General features: G+C 47.3%; 1 protein-coding gene across 8 annotated transcripts in view; it reads left to right on the forward strand.

The window, feature by feature from the left end:
- GATAD2A (GATA zinc finger domain containing 2A) overlaps positions 1-20,974 on the forward strand; it is a 59,438-nt gene extending 38,464 nt beyond the window's left edge. For 4 of the 8 annotated variants that reach the window (XM_071727773.1, XM_071727774.1, XM_071727772.1 and 1 more), the window contains 10 exons: positions 2,495-2,766; positions 10,142-10,271; positions 11,435-11,566; positions 12,793-12,882; positions 14,982-15,113; positions 16,221-16,388; positions 17,168-17,447; positions 17,994-18,283; positions 19,024-19,210; positions 19,976-20,974. In XM_071727773.1, the coding sequence (XP_071583874.1) occupies positions 2,504-2,766; positions 10,142-10,271; positions 11,435-11,566; positions 12,793-12,882; positions 14,982-15,113; positions 16,221-16,388; positions 17,168-17,447; positions 17,994-18,283; positions 19,024-19,210; positions 19,976-20,106 (1,803 nt within the window). In that variant the 5' untranslated portion in view covers positions 2,495-2,503 and the 3' untranslated portion in view covers positions 20,107-20,974. Of the gene's footprint in view, positions 1-1,607; positions 1,631-2,494; positions 2,767-10,141; positions 10,272-11,434; positions 11,567-12,792; positions 12,883-14,981; positions 15,114-16,220; positions 16,389-17,167; positions 17,448-17,993; positions 18,284-19,023; positions 19,211-19,975 lie in introns of those variants that run through there. The other 4 variants (XM_071727779.1, XM_071727780.1, XM_071727778.1 and 1 more) reach the window with 2 other exon arrangements.
- The last annotated feature ends 1,126 nt before the right edge of the window (positions 20,975-22,100 follow it).

Genomic DNA, 22,100 nt, shown 5'->3' on the forward strand with positions numbered 1-22,100 from the left:
GCCCCTGGAAAAGCTCCCAGTGCTCAGTGCCTCCTTCTCTCCATCCCTCTGGAATGAGCCTGGAAAACAGGAGCTTGGAAGCATCCAGCATGCACTGCCTGGCTTTCCGACAGAAATATTTGGGATTTGGGGGGATTTTGGCTGCATTGGCTTTTTTTTTTTTTTTTTTTTTAATCAAACTTAGTGCAGATCATTCCCTTTTGCTTGTGAGGCTGAGGAAGATCCAGCTGGGAGGCTGCAGGGTGCTCAGTGTGTGATGTGCTGGGGAATAAATAACCCAGGTTCAGCAAGATATCCAAGATTCAGGAATCTTGGAAAAGCAGGAGCAGAAAGGAACAGCAGGGAGTAAACGTGAACGTTGGGATCCCCAGTGCTTGCTCCTTCTCCTCCCTTGCCAGGCTGCAGAGCAGAAAGATGCTGAAAATAAATCCAGATTAAGGTTTAAAGAGGTTTTTTTTTTTTTTTTTTCCTGACTAAGCAGTCCTGCTCCCAGAAAAAGTCCCTGTGATTAATGGGACATCTCAGGGGCCATCCCTGCCCCTTTCTTTTAGGGTTTGCAGGGAGGTGGGGGAGTCCTGCTGAGAGGATACCAAAACCTGGGTGTTCTGCTAATAAAAAGGGGTTTGGGGGGAGCACTGAGCCCCTCTGGGTGCTGCTGGGCTGGGTGCTGTTTGCTCCTTTTCCCCAAAAACCATCATCAACTTTCTGGGAAGCACCCACTTGGGAGCTCAGCCATTCTCTCAGTGCAGATCAGCCCAGAGGAGCTGAGCACTTGTGTAGCAAGTGGGATTTTGTTTAATTCCCCTCTAAAAACCCCAAAACGTTTCTGTTTCACCCAAAACCATCCAGAGAAACCCCTTGGTCCCTTTGCCCCCCCCCAGGGATTTGTCCTCCCGGAATGGCAATTTCCCATTAACATTGGATAACAGGGAGAGGGAAGGGGAGGGGGGGGGGAGGGGAGGTGATCAGAGGTTAATTACGTTGCATAATTATGTTAATCTCACACCTCTAAAAACATTTGGAAGACTTTTTTTTGGAAACCTGGGTGCTGGCCTTGGTCTTGAAAGCAATTTTAAAAGGATGGAGGCATTGGAGGGGGGGGAGAGAGGGAGGGGGAACAACACCCAAACCTGGGATGGGAGGAATGCTTCCAATAAATGAATTAAAAATAGGAGGGGGGGTGGAAAAGGGGTGGTGGGGAGGGGGTTATTCCTCTTTCTCTCTCTCTCCCCACCCCAGGGCAAGTCCCTTGGGATGCTGGAGGAAGGGGGGGGGATGCTGCAGGGTGCCCATCCCGCTGCGGGTTGCCTGCTGCCGGCTCAGACTGGTTTCTGGAAAGTGCTTTGTCTCTCAGGCTGCATCCTGGGAAGGGTCATGTGGAGCCCAGTGATGTCATGGGATCAAAGCCTGACTCAGCTCCGTGTGTCCCATGGATTGGGTGGCCCTGGGTGGCCCTGGGTGGCCCCAGGTACCCAAGTGCCAGCGGAGGTGGCACCCGGAGCAAAACTTCCCCTTGGGCTCCGGCAAGTGAGGAGTTAAAGCTTGGGGGGGTTCCCCCCCCCCCTGAGAGCCCAGAGCTTCCACTGCTGCCTGGAAAAGCTGGGTTCCTGGTGGAAAAGCTGGGTTCCTGGTGGAAAAACCTGGTTCCTGGTGGGAAAAGCTGGTTCCTGGTGGGAAAACCTGGCTCCTTCCCCAGGAGCCCAGGAAGTCTCAACTTGAGGCTGGCAGCAGGCAGGGAGGGGGGGCTGGGCTGGGCTGGGCTGGGCTGGGCTGGGGGTCCTTTCTCCCCAGAGTTTCTGATTCCCAAAACTCCCAAACCCAGCTTTAGGTCCTGAGAAAACCATGGCAGCCATCCCAGGGAGATCCTAATCTAGAATTTTGTAATTGCTTTTATTTGCATGGGAGGCAAACGCACACATTCTTTTCCTGCCTTTTTGGGAAAGAGCCAAACTTGGAGGAGGAGGAGGGGGGGGTGTGTGTGTTATTTCTTGGGGCTTTTTTGGGTCATCGTGGGGGTTTGTGTATTCGTGGGGGGTTCTGTGTTCTCCTAATGCAGGCTGGTGGGGTTGGGTTGGGGTTTTTTTTGATGGGTTTAGGGTTTTTTTTGCTTCTTGGTGAGTCTGGTTTACGCTCAGCGAGGTTTCTGCCTGCATTCCTGTTTTGTTGTTGTCTGGTTTTGCTGAACAAAAAAGTGTCAGGAGAGTGATGCTGGGTGCTTGGTAGCTTCACCCTGAGATGGGTGCTGAAGATAGGGTGAGGGATCCCACTGGCAAAACCTTTATTGCTCTTTCTGAACTCCTTTTGCAGTAACCGCTGTACTTTGCCCTGTTTTGAAATTAAAGGTGTTTTTTCCCCCCCACCTTTGTTTTTTTCCCCCAACCTTTTTTTTTTTTTCTTCCCTCCAGCCTTTTTTTTTTTACACAAGCCTTTTTTTAAATTTATTTATTTAATTCCCTCAATATATTTAACTCCTTTGTGTCTCTTCTCTCCCCAGAGCCTCACAATGACAGAGGAAGCATGCAGGACCCGGAGTCAGAAGCGAGCCTTAGAACGTGAGGTCCCCCACAATGATGTGGAGAGCAAGAAACTAAAAATGGAGAAAGGACTTTTGGGAACAGAGATCAACACTGAAGGAGACATGAAAATCAAAACAGATCCTGGAACTGGAAAAGTCCAAGGATTATTAAAAAGTGGAGAGGTGAAAGCAACCATAAAAGTGGAGGTTCAGACTGGGGATGAGCCTGTGGACATGAGTACCTCAAAAAGGTGAGTTGGGACCCACCTGCTCCAGCTGCACTGTCACCTTTGGGATGCCAGGCTTGAAGCTGGATGGTGCTAGGAAGAAGTTCTCTGCCTTGGAATGGGAAAAGAGGTTTGGATTTTGTTGTGTTGCAGCCCTGGGTCTTGATGTGAGATTCAGCAGCTGCTGCTGGGTTACTCCTTCACTGATAGGAATAGGGGGGATGATTTCAAACTAAAGGAAGGGAGATTTAAATGAGATATTAGGAAGAAGTTCTTCCCCAGGAGGGTGCTGAGAGCCTGGCACAGGTTGCTCAGAGAGGTGGTGGAAGCCCCATCCATCCCTGGAAGTTTTTAAGGCCAGGCTGGATGGGACCCTAAGCAACCTGTTGGTTCCATCTGGACCAGGATGAGCTTAATAGCCCCTTCCAACCCTGACAATTCCATGATTTTGTTCTCCCAGAAGTTCTGGGAGCAGTGGCAGCTGTGATGTGCAGCTGAGTGGAGAAATCTTGAATAGAAAAATGTATGAGTTGTACAGAGGATGCTCTTTGAGCTGCTGGCTGAGGTTTCTGGGAGGCAGAGTGGCTTGGATTTCTTTAATTGCCTCTAAAATTATAGATTGTAATTGTCCACACTGGAGCTTCCTGGCTGAGCAGTGTGTGTGGATCAGCCTGACTGTTTCTGGAGCACCTCATGGATTTTAGACTCTAGGAGTAACCTGCAGAGACAGCACCTGTGTGTCTGCAGCAGTAGGACAGGCTCTCAGGACCTTCTTGGAAGTCTCATCTCCTTCAGACACCTGAATTCTGACAGCTGGAATCATGAAGTCCAAGTTCCTTACTGCAGAAATGCAAAGTTTTTCCTTTGGCTTGTCTGGGAGACACGGGTGGTTCTGACACAGAGATCCAGGGGAGTCTCTTTAAAGCCAGAGTCTAAATCTTCTACATATTTCTACAGCAGATTCTGCCTGTACCAGGTTAAATAATTAAATCAGAAATTCTCTGGCCCTTTCAGCCTTTGGGTTTTTTCCCCTCTGGTGCAGTGAGATCCAGTTTGTGGAGGAGAAGCCTGGTTTAGTGCTGGTTCTGACAGCACCTGGTGCTGGAGCAGTAACATGTAAGGACTGGGAGCTGCCTGTCTGTGCACAATTGGGCTTCACCAGTTCTTGAAGCACTAAATCCATGCTCCCTTGGCTCTGGGGTGTTGCAGCAGGGCAGAGGGAAGGTGTGAAGCTGCAAACACCAGATCCTTATCCACCACGCAGGAGTCACGGGGAGGAGGAGCACTTGTGGGTGCTGCTGAGAAAATTGGGATCTTTGATGGTTGCTGGCAACTCATCTCTAAATCTCTCCTGATGCTTTTCTGAGAGAAATAACTTCAGCCTGGAAGAGCCTGGTCCCACATCTAGGGCTGCTGTAAAGCAAGACCTCTCCCAGCAGCCTGGTTGGAGGGAAGGTGAGAGCTTGCAGCTTGGTCCAGGAGCTTTCCTCTGGTCCAGGAAACTTCTGCCAGAGGGACAGTGCCACCAGTTGCTCAACTTTGATGGTTAGGAGGCACTTAATGACTGGCAGAGAAGCAGCTAATTGGGGGAGTGGATGACTTCCATGGTGAGCAGTTGCATTGTGCTGACTTGGGGGTAAATCTCTGGCATAATCACTGCCTGGTAATTAACACAGGTATGCAGCAGGCTCTTGAGTTCTGAAGACTTTATCTAAAAAGGTTGCTCATACCAAAAACTGCATAAATTAGAAGCTCTGGGGTTGCAGTACTTGCCCCCACATGCATGTTCTTGTTGTGAATTTAGAATATTTTTGGAAATGTCTGCCAGAGTTCCTGCTCAGTCCATCCCTGGTGCAGGGGTGATGGAGGAGGAAGGGGCTGTGCAGGACTTCCCAGAGAGCATCTGGAATAAGAATGATGAGGAGAGGAGGGATCATCCTCTCTCTGGGCAGTGTTCTTGTTTCAGGTGGTAACAGGATATTGTTGGATTCAGTTTCTGCAAGGAGGGAGAGGAGGCTTCCCTGTACAAAAAAAGAAGTTTGCCTGAGGAGGCAGCCTGATCCCAAATCCAGGGAAGTTAATCAAAAGGAATATCACTGAGAATTTCACTTGGATAAACTCTTTGGAGAAAGTTGGGACACTTTTCAGAATGCACATTTCCAGCAAATTCTTCCTAGAGAGGAATTAAACTCTGGGTCCTCTTGAAGGAGAAAAATAAAGAGCTCCAAAGGTTCTGCAAAGCCCTGGAAGGGAGGCAGCAGCTTCCCAGCTCCTGGGCCTCATCGTGGTGGTGCTGGTGGCTCTGTTCCCAGAGCACAATCCTGGTGCTGAGCTCCTCACCAGCCTCAGGATGCAAATATCTCCAAGTGGATGGAATCTGAGCCTGGAGGTGGCTGCCACACAGAGGGATTTTTTCTCTGGATGCAGAATCCCATCCCTTCCAAACCTAAGGACACAGTTGGCATCTGTAGGGAAGGGGGATGTTGATTGCATAAGGATTTTTTTTTTTTTTTTCCCCTAAGTGTGAGCCTCACCTTTCCAGACCTTTGATCTTTAGAGGAATTTAGCTTGCAGCTTTCCTAAAACCTAAAGGACTGGAGCTGCTTTTCCAAGGAGGTGAAAAAAACCCAAAAGAGCTGCTTCTTCAGATGCCTGACTTGCTGCAAACTTCTTGGGTAAAATTCATGCTTAGTGGTGTGTGATGGTTGGGCTTTCAGCTTCCTTCATGCTTTTAGAACTGAAAACACAATATTTTCCTTGGAAAAGGTGGCCCAGCAATAATCACAGCTGAGCAGAGCTCAGGCTGATGGAGTGGATGATCTTCCTGAAATCAGTTGATTTTTCAAGATTTGAAACACAAACCTGGCAATCTCTCTGAAAAAAAAAAAAAAAGATATATTTTTTTTCTTTTGTTTTGGTTTGTTGTTTTTTTTTTTCCCCCTAAACCTTGAAGTCCAATTTAAAAATAGGATCTGGTTTGAGCACGTTTTCTGATGCCAGAAGAAACAGAAGAAAGTGGTGGTGGAAGTCTTTGATGAGAGGTCACCCAAGGCCAAACCCCAAATCTTGCTCCTCTGCCTGGCATTTTTGGAGCTGCTCTGGTGTGTAATTAGCCTGGACCTGGTGCAGATGGGAGGAAGGAGAGTCCTCCCCTCTTGATAAGGGGAAAAACTTGATGCCAAGAGTTTCTTGGGGAGTTGGAATATTTTATTTTAAATGCCCACTTTATTTTAAAGTTTCCTCCCTTAACATCCAGGGGAAGGGCTGAAGTTTGGCTTCAGTTTCATGTCACTCCATCCCTAGCAGCTCCTTTGATTCCTGCAGATAAAACATCTCCAGGAAAAAAAAAAAAAAAACAAAAAAAACCCACTACACATTGCTTTTTCTTTTCCTGGTTTGTCTTCCTTGCCAAATATTTTGGGATGAGAGCATCCAAGAGGTGGCTGAATGGACTGAGGCAAAACTGCTGCATATTTGCTAATGCAGATGAAGCTTTAGTCTGGGTTGTGGTGGTTCCTTCCCTGCCCTGAGCATGGGAGAATGTTGGGAATCCAGCAGGATGGGGCTGCAGGGCTCCTGCTCCCCAGGGAGGGATTCCAGGTGACTTGAACCAAGTGAGCATTGCACTGAGTTTGCTTTTTCTCCCTTTTAAAATCTTTCTAAGGAGGGATGGAAAGTGCTTTTTAGAACTGGGCTGGAAAAGGCAACTTTTTTTTTTTTTTTTTTTTTTTTTCTGGAACATTTCTGGCTCTGTGAGAAGGGATGCAGAGACTGTTGAGTTCCAGGAGCTCTGGAATCAGATCCCATCCACCAGAGTGGCTGCTCCTGGCTGTTTCTTTTTCTCTTCTAAGTGTCAAGTTTAAACCTTTGCCTCCCTTGCTCCTTGAAACTCCTGTCTGGCAGGAACATGGATCTGTCAGGGAAGTTGGAGCCACCTTTGGACCTCAGGTGTGTCACCTGCAAGACCAACACTTAAATTTTCTTCCAGCCCACTTCCCTCCAAGGCTGGATTTGCCCACCTGATCCTCATCTTTCCTGCAGATCAGCAACAGAAAAATAAAATCCACATTTTCCCCCCTTATTTAGTTGGTTGGGTTTCTTCCTGGAATGGTTGCTGTGCTCTGGAATTGCTCTGGGATGCTCCAGGGATGCTCTTGGAGGGTCTGATCCCTCTGTCCTTCAGCTCTGAGGTTTTGCAAGAGGCTGTTGGAGGATTCAGGGCTTTTTTTCTTTGGGTCCTCAGTGCCTGAGGAGGTCCCTGGTGCAAACTTTCTGCAAGGGCTCAGCTAAATTGCTTTTTCTTGCTGTGAGCTGGGGGCACCTGGCTGGGCAGCAGCTCTGCTTTCATCTCCCAGCCTGAGAGAGAGAGTCCAAGTGATTGAGACAGCAACATTCTGAAAGCTGAAGGGAGAATAATAGAGCTTTGAATCTCTTTATTTAGCTAAAGGATATGCCTGATGGCTTCAGAGGAGAAAAGGTCACAGTATTGGGGCAGTTATCCCAAATTATTAACTGCTGCTGGCAGTATTTTTCTGCAAGTGGTGATATTGCCATTGTCTGTTTTATTTTGAAACATCTGGTTTGGATTTTTGCTTTTTTTTTTCCTCTTTTGCTAAGGAGAAGAGTCAACCCTTTTTGGTTTTTTTTTTTTCCAGGAAGGTTGTTTTGCAGAGCTCTGGTCTCTATCTCTGGGGCTCAGCCTGGTGCCACTGAGGAGAAAAATCCTGGAATATGCTGAGTATTGAGTCAACTGGGGTGTTTTAGAACAAAATACATCCAGGATCTCCTCCTTTCAGGAAGGGTTTTTCCTCTGGAAACCAGAGGAAAGACTCAAAACAGTTGGTGTGGAGGTAGAATGGTCCTAAAGAGATTTATTAAATGCTTGTGTGGAAATAAGAGGATTTCAAAACTGAATTTCTTAGACTGGAGAATGTCAGGAGCATCCTCATCATCTCACAAACCAGGAATCACCTGGGTTTGGGGGGAAGCTCTGAGCTGAGGAACCATCAGGAACCAGGATGGGATGTCCTGCTCTTACCTCCTGCTTCTTTGCAGCTTTAGCACAGGATGGGATTTTCCAGAGGTTTGAATTCCTGATTCCAGGAGGGAATTTGGGGCATCCAGGCTGCTCCAGGCTGTGGTGGCTCCTGAGGAGGAGCTTGGTCCATCCTGGGCAGGGAGGAAGGAAGGAAGGGGGGGGGGGATGTCCATATCCCAGCTCCTGGGATGATGGGAACCATTCCAATCTCCTCCTCTGCAGTTTTGGGGTTGTTTTTCCATGTTCCCCTCAGGCTCCAGCCCCTCACCCCTTGCTCCAGGTGATCCTAAAGGGTTTATCCAGCCAGGAGGATGCTGTGGTTCTGGGATGTCCTGGGGGGCTCCCATCAGGATGCTCCAGGATTGGGGATTTTTCCTCCTTGGGGACTCCTGGGAAAGCCATGGGGGTGGCTGGCATCATCTTCCAGCTCCTCCTTCCTCCTCCAGCTCCTCCTTCCTCCTCCAAATAGCAAAGAAAACCAGGAGACCTCTTTTAGTATGGATTTTGGGGGTCTTTTTGCCATTTCTCCTTTTTGGTGGCCCCTTGGCAGTGGGACCCTTGAAGAGTGGGACCCCCCCCCTGGGGTCATGTCCTTCCCATTCCATTTTCTCCCTCTTGGCACCTGAGCCCCAACCTCACCTCCTGCCAAAAGGATGGTGGGGTTGGACTGGTTGGGACTGGTTGGGACTGGTTGTTGCCATGGTTTTCACCATGGTGGGGTGAGGGTCACATGAGGTGTCCCCTGGGGCCACCATGTGAAGATGGTTCAGAGGAGGAAGAGGAGAATAATAATAAGAAGGAGGAGAAGGAGAAGGAGGAGGAGAAGAAGGAGGAGAAGGAGAAGAAGGAGAAGGAGAAGGAGGAGAAGGAGGAGGAGGAGAAGGAGAAGGAGGAGGAGGAGAAGGAGAAGAAGGAGAAGGAGAAGGAGAAGGAGGAGAAGGAGAAGAAGGAGAAGGAGGAGAAGGAGAAGGAGGAGAAGGAGAAGGAGAAGGAGAAGGAGAAGGAGAAGGAGAAGGAGAAGGAGAAGGAGAAGGAGAAGGAGAAGAAGGAGAAGGAGAAAAATAAGGAGAAAATGGAAAAGGAGAATAATAAGAGGGAGAAAGAGAAGAAAAAGGAGTATGAGATGGAGAAGGAAAATAAGAAAAAGACAATAATAAGAGAGTAAGAAGAAGAGAATAAGAAGGGAGAAGGAGAATAAGAGTAAGAAGAAGAGAATAATAAGAAGAAGGAGAAAGGGAACCAGGGAAAGATGGGGTTTGAACCTTAAAAGTTGGAGGAGGCCCAGCCAGAACTTGGCTGGGGTTGAGCCTCAAACCTTCACACCCAGCTCCTTGGTGCCTTCCGAAGTTTTTCCAGCTGCTCAGAGCTCAGCCCGACCCAGTTACCTCCCTGCTAAGAGCAAATCCAGCCCAGTTTGGTGCCTTGGATCCAGGAAAAAGCTGGGATCTCTTCACCTGTGCCCTTTGGTGCTTTTGGAACACTCGGAGTTTGGAGAACTCCAGTTCTCTGGCTTGCTGTGCCCTCTAGAGGACACTCCTCTACTTTACCCTTTTTCCATTTTTTTATATCCCCCCCCTCCCCAACACTGAAATTCCATTTTAAAGGCTGATTCCTTGCAGGATGTGAGGCTTTTTTTGCAGTATCCCAAATTCCCTTTGGCTGGGATCTTGCTCTGGTGCCCTGGAAAAGCCCCCGTGGCTCCCAAGGAGGGTGAAATGGCTGCTGGAAAAGCTTAAGTTGGAGAAATTCCCCCTTGGTGTGGCTGCATCTGGAATATTTTGGTGCTGAGAAGTTTAGTAACCCCAAGGAGAGGTGAAACTGATGGATTTATCCATCTCAGGTTGATTGAGGATGTGAGATGTGGGATCAGTCCAGCAGAAAGTTGTGAATTTCTTTGCAGAGTGAAGGAGTTGGGTGCTGCTTTGAATGAACTCATTCTCTGTGGTTTTTTGGGGTTTTTTTCTTTTGATTTGCAGTGAAATAAAGAGAGTAACCCCAAGGAGAGCTGAAACTGATGGATTTATCCATCTCAGGTCCATTCAGAGCATGAAATGTGGGATCAGTCCAGCAGAAAGTTGTGAATTTCTTTGCAGAGTGAAGGAGTTGGGTGCTGCTTTGAATGAACTCATTCTCTGTGTTTTTGGGGTTTTTTTTCTTTTGATTTGCAGTGAAATAAAGAGAGTAACCCCAAGGAGAGCTGAAACTGATGGATTTATCCATCTCAGGTCCATTCAGAGCATGAAATGTGGGATCAGTCCAGCAGAAAGTTGTGAATTTCTTTGCAGAGTGAAGGAGTTGGGTGCTGCTTTGGGTGAACTCATTCTCTGTGTTTTTTGTTTGTGTTTTTCTTTTGATTTGCAGTGAAATAAAGAGAGAAAAGAGAGTCCCCTCACCAGATGTTATTGTTTTATCTGACAATGAACCCTCCAGCCCTAGAATGAATGGTTTAACAAAAATAGCATTAAAAGAGACCAACACGGAGGCGCTCATGGTGAGTCTGCTTCACTTGACTTTTTCTTGGGCCACATGAGAGGGACAGGCTCAGGTGGCTTTATAAAGATGGATTTGCACTTGGGGGATCTTAAAGCTCTTTAAAAACTGATTTATTGATGTTTCCCAGGCTCTTGGAAAATCACTCCTTGATTTTTTGGGGGTTTTTTTTGCACGCTTCAGACCCGTATCTTCTTTCAGAACTGTTTTTTTTAGTCCCTTTTAGTTGCTTTTCTTTTCTTTTCTTTTAGTTGCTTTTCCTTTCTTTTAGTTCCTTTTCCTTTCTTTTAGTTCCTTTTCTTTTCTCTTCTTTTCTCTTCTTCTCTTCTCTTCTCTTCTCTTCTCTTCTCTTCTCTTCTCTTCTCTTCTCTTCTCTTCTCTTCTCTTCTCTTTCCTCCTTTCCTTTCCTTTCCTTTCCTTTCCTTTCCTTTCCTTTCCTTTCCTTTCCTTTCCTTTCCTTTCCTTTCCTTTCCTTTCCTTTCCTTTCCTTTCCTTTCCTTTCCTTTCCTTTCCTTTCCTTTCCTTTCCTTTCCTTTCCTTTCCTTTCCTTTCCTTTCCTTTCCTTTCCTTTCCTTTCCTTTCCTTTCCTTTCCTTTCCTTCCCTTTCCTTCCCTTTCCTTCCCTTTCCTTCCCTTTCCTTCCCTTTCCTTCCCTTTCCTTCCCTTTCCTTCCCTTTCCTTCCCTTTCCTTCCCTTTCCTTCCCTTTCCTTCCCTTTCCTTCCCTTTCCTTCCCTTTCCTTCCCTTTCCTTCCCTTTCCTTCCCTTTCCTTCCCTTTCCTTCCCTTTCCTTCCCTTTCCTTCCCTTTCCTTCCCTTTCCTTCCCTTTCCTTCCCTTTCCTTCCCTTTCCTTCCCTTTCCTTCCCTTTCCTTCCCTTTCCTTCCCTTTCCTTCCCTTTCCTTCCCTTTCCTTCCCTTTCCTTCCCTTCCCCCTTCCCTTCCCCCTTCCCTTCCCCCTTCCCTTCCCCCTTCCCTTCCCCCTTCCCTTCCCCCTTTTCCCTCCCCCTTTTTCCCTTTCTTTCCTTTTTCCTTTCCTTCCTGTTTTTTTCCCCCTCGCAGTTCTCTCCCCACACTCCATTCACGTCACTCCGCAGTGACACGGGGGCATTTTCACAATCCTCTCAATTATTGTCCCACCTTTTTCTCCCCTCTTTTCCTGCCCTGCAGAAGAGCAGCCCAGAGGAACGTGAGAGGATGATCAAGCAGCTCAAGGAGGAGCTACGGTTAGAAGAAGCCAAGTTGGTTTTATTGAAAAAGTTACGGCAGAGCCAGATCCAGAAGGAGACCACTACCCAGAAGGTATTTTAATAAAAATTAACTCACTCTGGTGGTTGCTGTGACCTAGGGAGCACAAGCAGCTCTCAGATACAGCCCATCTCACTTGAAGTTTGTGGTGTTTTTCTCCTGGGACACAGTTTTTGGTGTGGAATTGCTATTTTTTTTTGGCTTGCCAAGACCAAGCAAGTTGGGTTTGTCACATCCACCATATTCAGAAGCTCCTTGTGAAAGCTCAGGTGCATTTATGGCTCTGATAGCCCCCCAGTTATTAAACACTCCACCCACCCAGTCCTCAGCCCTGCCTTGGGATGCCTGAAACACATTTGAAGATTTTTTTTTTTTTTTTTTTTTTAATTTTTTTTTTTTTTCACGTGAAAAATGGAGAATTTGTGTTTAACCCCAGACTGTGGGGCTGAGGGCTCTGTTCTGAGCTGCCTGGCAGAAGCCCAGCTCTAGATTCCAGAGGTTTTTTTCCAGGTGAAGCCAGTCAGAAATTTCCTGGGCTTCCAGCTCCAAGTGGCAGCACAGAAGGGGAGAGGTGAGGGGGGGGAGTGACCACTCTGGAGGCACAGGTGAAATCTCCAAACCCTACAACAATGGCAACTCAATAATTATATTTTCCAGTGTGTGCTGCTGCCTTTTGGTGGATTTTTGTGCTGGGGGGCTGCTTTGGGGTGCCTGATTTTGGTGTCTTTTCTCCTGGGCTTCTGAGTGCTTCAGTAGGTGAGCTTCAAACTAAGTGCCAAGTACCTGCATCCCTCAAGTGGCTGCTGAGCAATGAGCTCTGGATGTCTGCACTAACACTGGGTGAAATGGCAAACCCCCAGCTCCTCAACACCTCGAGTCTTTTCCCTAAATTTTTTTTTTTTCACTCTGCTTTATGCTTGAACCTCAATAGTTGAGCTGAGTGGTCGCAGTGGGTGAGACTGAAGTGAGCTCTAAGCTGAGAGTGCTGAAAGAGATGTCCACGTTGCTCTGCAGCTCCTTATTTTCCTGGTACAATCTTCCTCATACAATTCCTTACAAAATTCCCTTACAATTTCTTCAGTTAAATTCCCACACTGAGAAGTGTGGAGGAAGGAAGGGATGAGGGAGGGGGGGGAAACCCCGGGCTGTGAAGGTTCCCTTGCTGAGGCTCCAGGAGGTAAATGCTTTTATTCCCTCAGCTTCTGTAAATTCTGCTGGCACCCTTACACTCTTCTGCTTTCTTTCTGGTTTGTTTTTTTTTTTTTTTTCTCCTCTTCCAGCCTGCTGGTTCCTCTGGGAGTGCTGTGGCCACCCCTCCTCCCTTGGTGCGGGGACCGCAGAGCGTTCCTGCTGGCAAACCATCCCTCCAGGTCAGTGGGGTGGGCCAGGCTGCCAGGTCCAGGGCTCCTTGGAGCAGGGCAGAAGGTGCAGAGTGCAGGGAAAGGACAAAATCCCAATCACATTCCTGGCTTGGAGCAGGGCAGAAGGTGCAGAGAGTGCAGGGAAAGGACAAAATCCCATCGCATCCGTGGCTTGGAGCCAGGCGGAATTTTTTATGGGGTTGGTTTTTTGAAACTCCCCAAACCCCCATTAGAAGGGGTTTTTTTTTTTTAGGACAATTGGGGTGGGAGAGAGAAGTAGGATGTCACACAGAGGTCACTCTCATGAGCTTATTTTTCAGTGGCTGAGCATCCTGATCCATTCTGCTGATCTATCCATCCATACTAGTGCTATCGACCTTTGGCCAAGGAGGATGTCATGGAATTGTGTCCAAGGAATGTGGTGGCAGGCTGTTGCCCTGCCCTCAGGAGGCTGAATTGTGCCCTCAGGGTGCTTAACTGTAAGAGCTGAGTCAATTGTGTGATTTTGGGGTTTTTTTTTCCCTTTGGCTTGGTGGCTGAATGGCACATGGTGGTAGGAAGGGTCTTGGTTCAGACGAAATTCAAGGAAGCGTTGGAAAGCCTTAGGGAAGGGCTGAAAAAAAAGGGAATTGAGATCTGTCAACCTTCCCCTGGGGTCTGACGCCTTGTTGGGATTCAAATATTGATAGTTATTAAAATAATGATGGTTATTTACCTTGGGCTCATCTGAAAAAAATGTTCAAACTGCTTCAGCACGAGCTGCTCTCACTCGGAACACTGCAGCTTCTCATCTCCAGATCTCCCAGGATACTGGGCTGGAGGGAAGGGGTGAATTTGGTTTAGGAAACATTCACCAGACCTAAAGCCACCTGTCAGTCAGAGGGATCCCTTCCTTCAGGCCAGGTGCCTTCACTCAGGACAGCACTTTCAGAGGAACTGGAGGATGAGTTAAATCCTCAGCCATCAGAGAGTGAGACTCTGCTTGGAAAGAGCAGAGAATCCAGAACTGAAGTTGTTCTGGCTGATTTGCAGTATTTGGGGCAAATTAACCAAACCTCCATCTGCTTTTCTTGACTGTACAAACTCTCCTAAACCCTGTGTGTGAGTTTACATTTGCTCTGGAGTTGAAAGGCAGAAACAAAACTGGGTGAAACTTCCCCCCTGCCTCCACATCTGAGCACAGCTGGTAAAGGGAGAGCTTCCAGTGCTTTGGGGACTCTTCCTCCCCAGATGATGGTCAGTTGGAGGGAAGTGGTGAGATGTAGAAAGCCATGGGAATAGGATGGAGAGAGGGGGAATAGGATGGAGAGAGGGGGAATAGGATGGAGAGAGGGGGAATAGGATGGAGAGAGGGGGAATAGGATGGAGAGGTTTGTGGCTCTGGAGCAGTGTGTGCTCCTCAGGCTTGACTGCATGGGTTGTAGGGCTGGAGTGGTGCAGGAAACCCCAGCACCTTCCATAGCATCATGAGCTGCTTGGAGGATTTACTGCAATCTGCAGCCCTATAAAGCATGGACAGCAATTTTACAAACTTCTTTAGCCTGATTCCTTTTTCATTTTTTTTTCCTAAAGCTTTCCCTTTTTCCTGTCTCTTTTTTTTTTTCCTTCCCGTGGACCTGCACGTGCACAGTCTGCTCATCTCCCCACCTTCTGTTTGCCCCCTGCTTCTCTCTTCCTCCAACCCCAAATACACTTGTTTCTTTGATTTTTTTTTTTAATTTGGGGGGTTTTTTTGGACAGTACCTGCCCAGCCACCCCTTGTCCTGCAGTATTTCTGTTGGCTCGAGACTGACCCTGCATCCATCGCATCAGCTGCGCTCACTCACTCACCCTGGGGTTCTGCTCTGCCTCGTGGCTGTGTGTCCCAGGACAGCAGCTCTGGAGCTGCTGAATATTTATGAGAGGGCAGAATAAAACCTTGCTCAGGACCACACTTCACCTTTTGAATTCTGTGCAGGATGAGAGAGAAAAATCCCTGAGCCCGTAGCCAGGCGGCCACCGCGTCCCCGCGTGAGGTTTCGGATGCCCACTGAGCAGCAGAAAAGAGCACGAGTGGAAATACACCAGGACAGAAAAAAAAGCAAAGCAAACTCTTCTCTGTTTTGCAGACCTCTTCTACACGTATCCCAGGCACTGTTATTCCTCCTCCCTTGGTCCGTGGAGGGCAGCAGACTTCTTCAAAATTAGGAACTCAGCAAAACACACAGATAGTGATGCCGCCTCTTGTCAGAGGAGCCCAGGTGAGTGGTTCCCTTGCAGTAAACTCTGGTTTTCCCTTCTGCATCTTAACTTTCTGCTTGCCTGGGGGGAAAACCAGGAAGTTTCATGCTGGAATTTTTTAATATGGCTAAATAAGATCCTGCATCATTCACACCTGGCTTGTTGTGCTGTCCCATAACTCCTCGGGTGCAGCACAAGAAAGGTTTTGGTGTTGCAGGGTCCCTGCTTCCCTCAGCTGCACCAGAGCTCTTTGCTTTTCTTAGGAATGGTAATTTACAGGCTTCCAGCTTCACCAGCTTTTTAGGAAAGCAGCAGCAGAGGAAATGAAACACAACCCCTTGTTCTTCCATTTTTTTTCCCCTCTCATGATTCTTTCTGTCAGACCAATTTCACCTTTTCAAAAGCTAAAACTCTCACCTTTTTTTTTTTTTTTTTTTTTTTTTTTTTTTGCCTTTCCTCATTGTGTCTGTCCTGCAATTGAATAAGAGCTGTTGGGATGAGATAGTTGACTGGAAGTGCTGCTTGCAGGGTGTTTATTACCTGTAGCAGAAAATAGTGGTGGCACTAAAGGGGTAGGAAAGCAATTTTTCAATTTGCTCTCTTCTAAAATTACGATTTCCGTGGAATATCAGGAAAAAATATTTCCTTGTTAAACAAGGATTTATTTGGTAGTGGAAGGTCTGCTTTTCTCTGCTGCACAGCCAGCATCAAGGGGAGGAGGGTGGAGGTTTTCTGTTTCATTTTCTTTCTCTTCTTACTAGGGAGAAAAACTCAGAGTGAGAAATCGATGCCTTTCAAACGAAACGGGCTTAACAGCTCTACACTTGGAAAGAAATTTTACTCAGAAACTTAGGGTTTTTTTGGCATAGCTGTGGCCACCAGAACCCACTGGCCTTGCATGGGAGCATTTTTTCCTGTTGCTACCTTCTCCTTGCTTGGTTTTGAGAGAGGGAGAGAGCAGCCACCCTCCCTCCTGACACCGATGCTGAGGGTCACGATTTCTCCGCTCTCCCCTCCTTGCCTCCTCCCCGCTGCCTCCTGCCATCCCACCCCCTTTCCTCCCCCCCCCAAACCCTTCCTCCTCCTCCCTGGCACCATCACATCAGCCCATTTCTGTCTTTTTCCAGCAAATCCACAACATCAGACAGCACTCCAGCACGGGGCCCCCTCCGCTGCTGCTGGCGCCGCGGGCGTCCGTCCCCAGCGTCCAAATCCAGGGGCAGAGAATTATCCAGCAGGGACTGATCCGTGTGGCCAATGTCCCCAACACCAGCCTGCTGGTCAACATCCCACAGGTCAGTTCCCTCCCCTTTTCCCCCCCAGGTATTTGAGGAGGTTCAGGATTAGGTATCAGGAGGAATTTCTTTACTGAGAGAGCGGAACAGGCTGCCCGGGGGAGAGGTTAAAGGCAAAAAGGTGTGGATGTGGTGGCACTTGGGGACATGGTTTGGTTGGCAGAGTGGTGATGGTTGGATTTGATCTTCAGGGTCTTCTCCAACCTTACTGATTCCATGATTCTGTTCTGGCATCTCAAAGGAAGAGAGATGAACAGTTGGTTAATTCGTGGGCGTTGGGTTATTGGGTCTGATTGGTGGGCCCTGCAGCCCTCTCAGGGATGGGCTTCATCCTTCCTGCTCCTTCTTCTTCCCAAGCAGCCCCTTCCTCTGCCAAGCAGCCCCTTCCTCTGCCAAGCAGCCCCTTCCTCTGCTCACATTCCCCTCCTGTGTGCAGGGAGGGGAAATTAAAAATATTGGAAAGCAGCAGCAGATATTTCAGTGAACTGAACACTGTGCCTCGTTTCGCCATCAACATTTCAGTATGAGGCTACCCATAGAATATTTATTTGGCTTTTTTTTCCCCTTTTTCTTCCACAAAAAGCCTCAATTAGTCTTGTCCAAACAGAGCTCCAACCAGCTCAGTGCTCCTCTTATCACCACCAAGAGAAACTGAAGCAGCAGCTCCACATCTCCCACTCACTCCGGGACCTCTGTCTCCTCCTTAGCGGTGGTGGTGATGGTGATGCTGCAGAACTGGCCACTATTTCTCTCTCAGCTTCTCTCCTCTTCCTTCCCAGGCTTCCCCAACTTCAATCAAAGGTACAAATGTGACATCAGCTCAGGCCAATGCTACCACAACCAGTGCTGCTTCCATGGTCAACTCCAACGAGTCGCCCGCCAGCCGGCAAGCGGCCGCCAAGCTGGCCCTGAGGAAGCAGCTGGAGAAGACCCTGCTGGAGATCCCTCCTCCCAAGCCTCCAGCACCAGAGATGAACTTCCTGCCAAGTGCAGCTAATAATGAATTTATTTACTTAGTGGGGTTGGAAGAAGTCGTGCAGAATTTGCTGGAAACTCAAGGTGAGAGGGGGGGGAAAAAGAAAAAAACGTCTCGAGGGTAAAAAGTGTTCCTCGAAGGCAAGGGGAGAACTTCTCCCAGATGGGTTTTCTCTCCAGAGCAGGCAGCATGGAGTTCCAGGCTTTGCAGGATTTGATTGTCCTACTCTGTCAAATCTAAGAATTCACTTCCTTAAATAATTTTCCAACTTATATTAAAAATGCTACAGAAAAAAAAAAAAATGTAACGATTTCTCCTAAGCAAGACTGTAAAGATTCCTCACCAAATGCTTCCAGTTCTCCCCAGAGCTCTTGACTTTTTTTGCCCCTTGTTTTGCCATCACCACTAAACTCTGTAACCAGTTTCACTAAATTCTGTGACCAGTTTCTAAAGCTGGATCCATGAGGAGGGAAGAGCTGAAAGACTCAGTGGTGCAGAAGGCTTCATCCCGAGAGGAGCTCGAGGAGGGGGTGGATGGGTTTGCTTTGGGTCAATGCTGGGATTATTCCTGAGCTTTCCAAGTGCTCCTCATTCCTGGGAGCTTGAGCTAACCTGGTTCTCTTCCCCAGGGAAAATCTCAGTCCCTGTATCCTCCCGGGAGCCCTACATGTGTGCTCAGTGTAAGACTGACTTCACCTGTCGCTGGAGGGAGGAGAAGAATGGAACCATCATGTGTGAAACCTGCATGACCTCCAACCAGAAGAAAGCCTTGAAAGCTGAGCACACCAACAGGCTGAAGGCAGCCTTTGTCAAAGCCCTGCAGCAGGAGCAGGAGATTGAGCAGAGGATACTGCAGCAAACTGCTTCTCCTGTGCAGAGCAAGTCAGACTCCATCGTGCAGCACCACTCACTCAAGCAGGTGAGGCTCCAGCCAGGTCTTGCTGGTGGGGAAACTGAGGCACAAAAGTGCTTTGAAGCTCCCCAGTGTCTGTGTGTTGGGAGTGGAAGTTGAAAGCTGGGCTGGGGAAAGTTGTTTCTGTCCTGGGGGACACTTGAGGTCACATCCCCTGGATCTGGAGCATGATGTGTGTAACTCCTGTCCTGCAAACTCTTGGAGTTGTTTGGTTTTTTCTTTTTTTTATGATGCAGCCAATGAAAAAAGTTGCCCCAGCACCAAATACATCGACCCAGGGTAGGAAAATCAAATTAATATTGGCTTGAGGCAGCCTTCATCCTGTTGCTTGTGAATTTTGAGGGTGATGGTAGCAACCATCCCATGCCAAGGACTGGATCTCACAGACCTTGTTAAACCACCTTGCAGCTGGGGGAAGACAGAACCTGCTAAAAGTGCTGCTTGGAGCTGGAACAATCCAAGTGCTGGATATTTAGGAGAGGAGGGGTATGGAGGGCCTCACCCAGCACATTTTTGGCTGCTTTGCAGGTGATTGCAGCTCCTCCTCCTTCCAGGGGCTTTCAGAAGGAAGAAGCCTGCTTTTGTCCTTGGGATTTTTCAGCCCTGGGATCTGCTAGTCAAGCCTTCCAGCCTTGGCAAAAAAAGCCAAAAAAAAAAGGAGAGAAGGGCAGGAAGGATTTGTGGGGGGTGTTGTACTGGAACAAGACAGAACTCTGCACCTCTCTGACCCTCTGCTCTCTTGCCAGACTTCCAGCCAGATGTCTCGAGGTCCTCCTGGAGCTCCCAGAGGGGTTTTGCATGCATTCAGCCAGTCCCCCAAGCTGCAGAATGCATCTTCTGCAGCAGCCCTGGGGGGCAGGGCAGGTAAACATGCTGAGAGACCTGTCAGCAAGGGCAGTGCTGCCTCCTGGAAGAAGACTTCCATCAATACAGGTAGGTTGTTCTCTAAAATCTTTTTTTTTATTATTATTATTCTTATTTTTCATTTTTTTTTTTCCCCTCCTTTTTTTACTCACTGCCTGCACTCTGCCCAGGAGTGCTTTAGCTTTTTGGGTCAGGATGCTTCTGGGAGCTGTAATGGCAAGAGTGCTGTGCTGCAGGAGGTGGTGAGGGATTTCTGGGAGCTGAATTCTGCTTTAATTGGGAGTGGTGATTGCTCTCTGCTGAAAGCAAGGTGCAGGAAAGAGGTGGCTTTGAGCACTCCCAACCTTCCTCAGGAGCTGAAATCACCAACACTGTTCCTTTCAACAACTGGAAATTATAAATTCTAATCTAAACTTTTTTTTATATATATATATATATATAAAGAGTCTGACTCAAGAGGAGTCATTTGTTTTCTTGCATGATAATGAGGAGCTCTGGGACAAAAACACTCTTAGCAAGCAGCTCTCTTGTAGTCTACCTTCTTGCCTGGCATTGAATGGATTTCTCTTCATTTTTTGTGACTCCTGACAGCTTAATTCCTCATTTAAAATGCAATTTGATTGCAGAGAGCTCTCCCCTGCTCAAACCTCCATCTCCCCAACCAAACCATCCCCCAGATAATTCCATCTCAGCCCTTCCCAGCCAGGGACGCCCCGGCCTCGCTCTGATCTCTTTTTCCTCAGGGTGAAACATTTTGGGGCTGATGTTTTTCACCATCCTGTGATGTTTTTCACCATCCTCTGACCCTTGGTCTCCTCTTTGCTGTCTCCCCAGGGGGGGCTTTGCCCTTTGTCAGCCCCAGCTTAGCTGTGCACAAATCCTCCTCGGCAGTCGACCGCCAGCGCGAGTATCTCCTGGATATGATCCCCCCCAGGTCCATCCCACAGTCTGCCACGTGGAAATAATGCAGAGGAACACCCAAGAGGAAGACTTTCCTGGTTCTGCCATCCTTTTTTATATACCACAGTACAGTGGAATCTGCTTTAAATCCCAGCTGGATACGCCCCAGGCTTTATAGGATGCAAGAAGACCACTCCTCATCCCATCGAGTGCTGCTGTCCCTGCTCTGAGAAAGTGACACCACGTGGGTGGCAAAGACTGGAGCTCATTTGGTTCAGATCCTGATGATTGACTGATTGATGAAGGCTGTCAGGGGAGGGGAAGAATTCTTTTTAATTCAGAATTTTTTTTTTTTTTTTTTTTTTTTTTTGCCTCTGTGTATTTCGTTTGGATTTTATTTTATTAATTTTTTTTTTTTTTGTCACCAGCACAAAAGGACTCAAAACGATTTTTCTGCCTTTTGGTTTCTTTATTCCTGACTCCTGGTGGGATGTTCTGGGCCCTCCAGCACAGGTGGCAGGGCAAGGAGAGAGGAATTTCAACCCCATCTTTTGCAGATGCAGTTAGTGAGCTGACTTCATGTTTGCTTTTCTTCCCCTGCCCCTCCTCCAGCCAGGAAGGCAGTCTACAGATTATTAATGTTTCCAAATCTTCTTTTTCTGATGATGATGATGATGATGATGATGATGATGAGCTAATGATAAATAAGTGCAAACTCAAATTCCAGTTGAGTATGTTTGGTTGTTTTGGTTTTTGTTCTAGTTTAATTTTTTTTTTTTTATTTTTTTTTCCCCCCTAAGGGACTGGCTGCCACCAAAACTTGTCTGGTAGGTGGGCACTGGTGCAGGAGTGTCTCACTTTTTGTTGGATTCTCTTTGAAATAGACTTTTGGACTGTTGGTAGTGTAAAATTTAATTTACTGAATAGACAAAACACCTTTGTTCAGTCTTTCATTCACTGAAGAGCAGTTGGGGCCTTGCAGATGTTCCCAGAAACTTCAAAGTAAAACTGTTTTTTTTTTTTTTATTATTATTATTATTTTCTTTCCAGAGGGTTGGGTTGGTTTTTTTTTTTTGTTTGGGTTGGGTGTTTTTTTTTTTTTTGTTTGGGTTGGGTGTTTTTTTTTTGTTTGGGTTGGGGTTTTTTTTGGGGTTTTTTTTTTCTGTTGTCGTTGTTTTGAGCTATTTTACTCCCAAAAAAAATAAAATTAAATAAACTAAAAGAAGGTAGGAATTCCAGAAGCTGCACACAATCAGAAAGGAGGGAGCAGGGGATGAGGAGGGTGCCCAGGTGGGGGCAGGACTCGTGTCCCCCTGCAGCTCCTTCCTGAGCATCCTCCTCTTTTTTATTTTGTTTTTTTTTGAGGGAGTGATCCCTGCTTTTCAGGAGAGGTTTCTCTGTGTGTGTTTTTTTTTTTTTTTTAAGCTGTTTGGGGGAATCCCCTGAGTTGAAACCCAAATCCACCAGGTCCTGTTGGGTTCTGTTCCCCTTTTTTTTGTTTTTTTTTTTTTCTCACTTTCCCTGAATTCCAAGTGGCAGGAAGTGGCCTTGCCTTACTGCAGATGTTGCATTTATCAGTGCTGGAAGTAGTGCTGAGAAGAATTATTTGCAAAATTCTATATATTTCTTTACCTAGAAAAGAAAAAAAAAAAAAATTAAAAATAAAAAAAGGGGGGGAGGGTTGTGGGGGGGGGGGAAGGGGTAACTCTTCAGCCTGTGCTGAATTTATTTTCTTAGCAGCTGCTGTTCCATCAACCCCAACACCTGTAGGGTTTTTTCCCCTTGGGATCCAACTCCTGCATCCATGGAAAACTCTTGAGCCCCTTTCCTGCTGTGTTTTAGAGACTTGGGAAGCCCCAAAAAAAAAAAAAAAAAAAAAAAAAAAAAATTTTATTCTAGAAAAACCCTCCTTTTGCAAAATGTTTTCTGTGCAAAACCCTAGAATTTCAGGTTTTGTTGGGATTTTTATTTTTTTTTTTTTGGTTTGTTTTCTGTGTTTTACAGATGTTTATAGGAGAGCTGAATGGGGATGAGAGGAACTGGGTTGAGTTTGTAATTA

This window comes from Heliangelus exortis, chromosome 28 (genome assembly GCF_036169615.1).
Source record: "Heliangelus exortis chromosome 28, bHelExo1.hap1, whole genome shotgun sequence".
Classification (NCBI taxonomy): Eukaryota; Metazoa; Chordata; class Aves; order Apodiformes; family Trochilidae; genus Heliangelus; species Heliangelus exortis.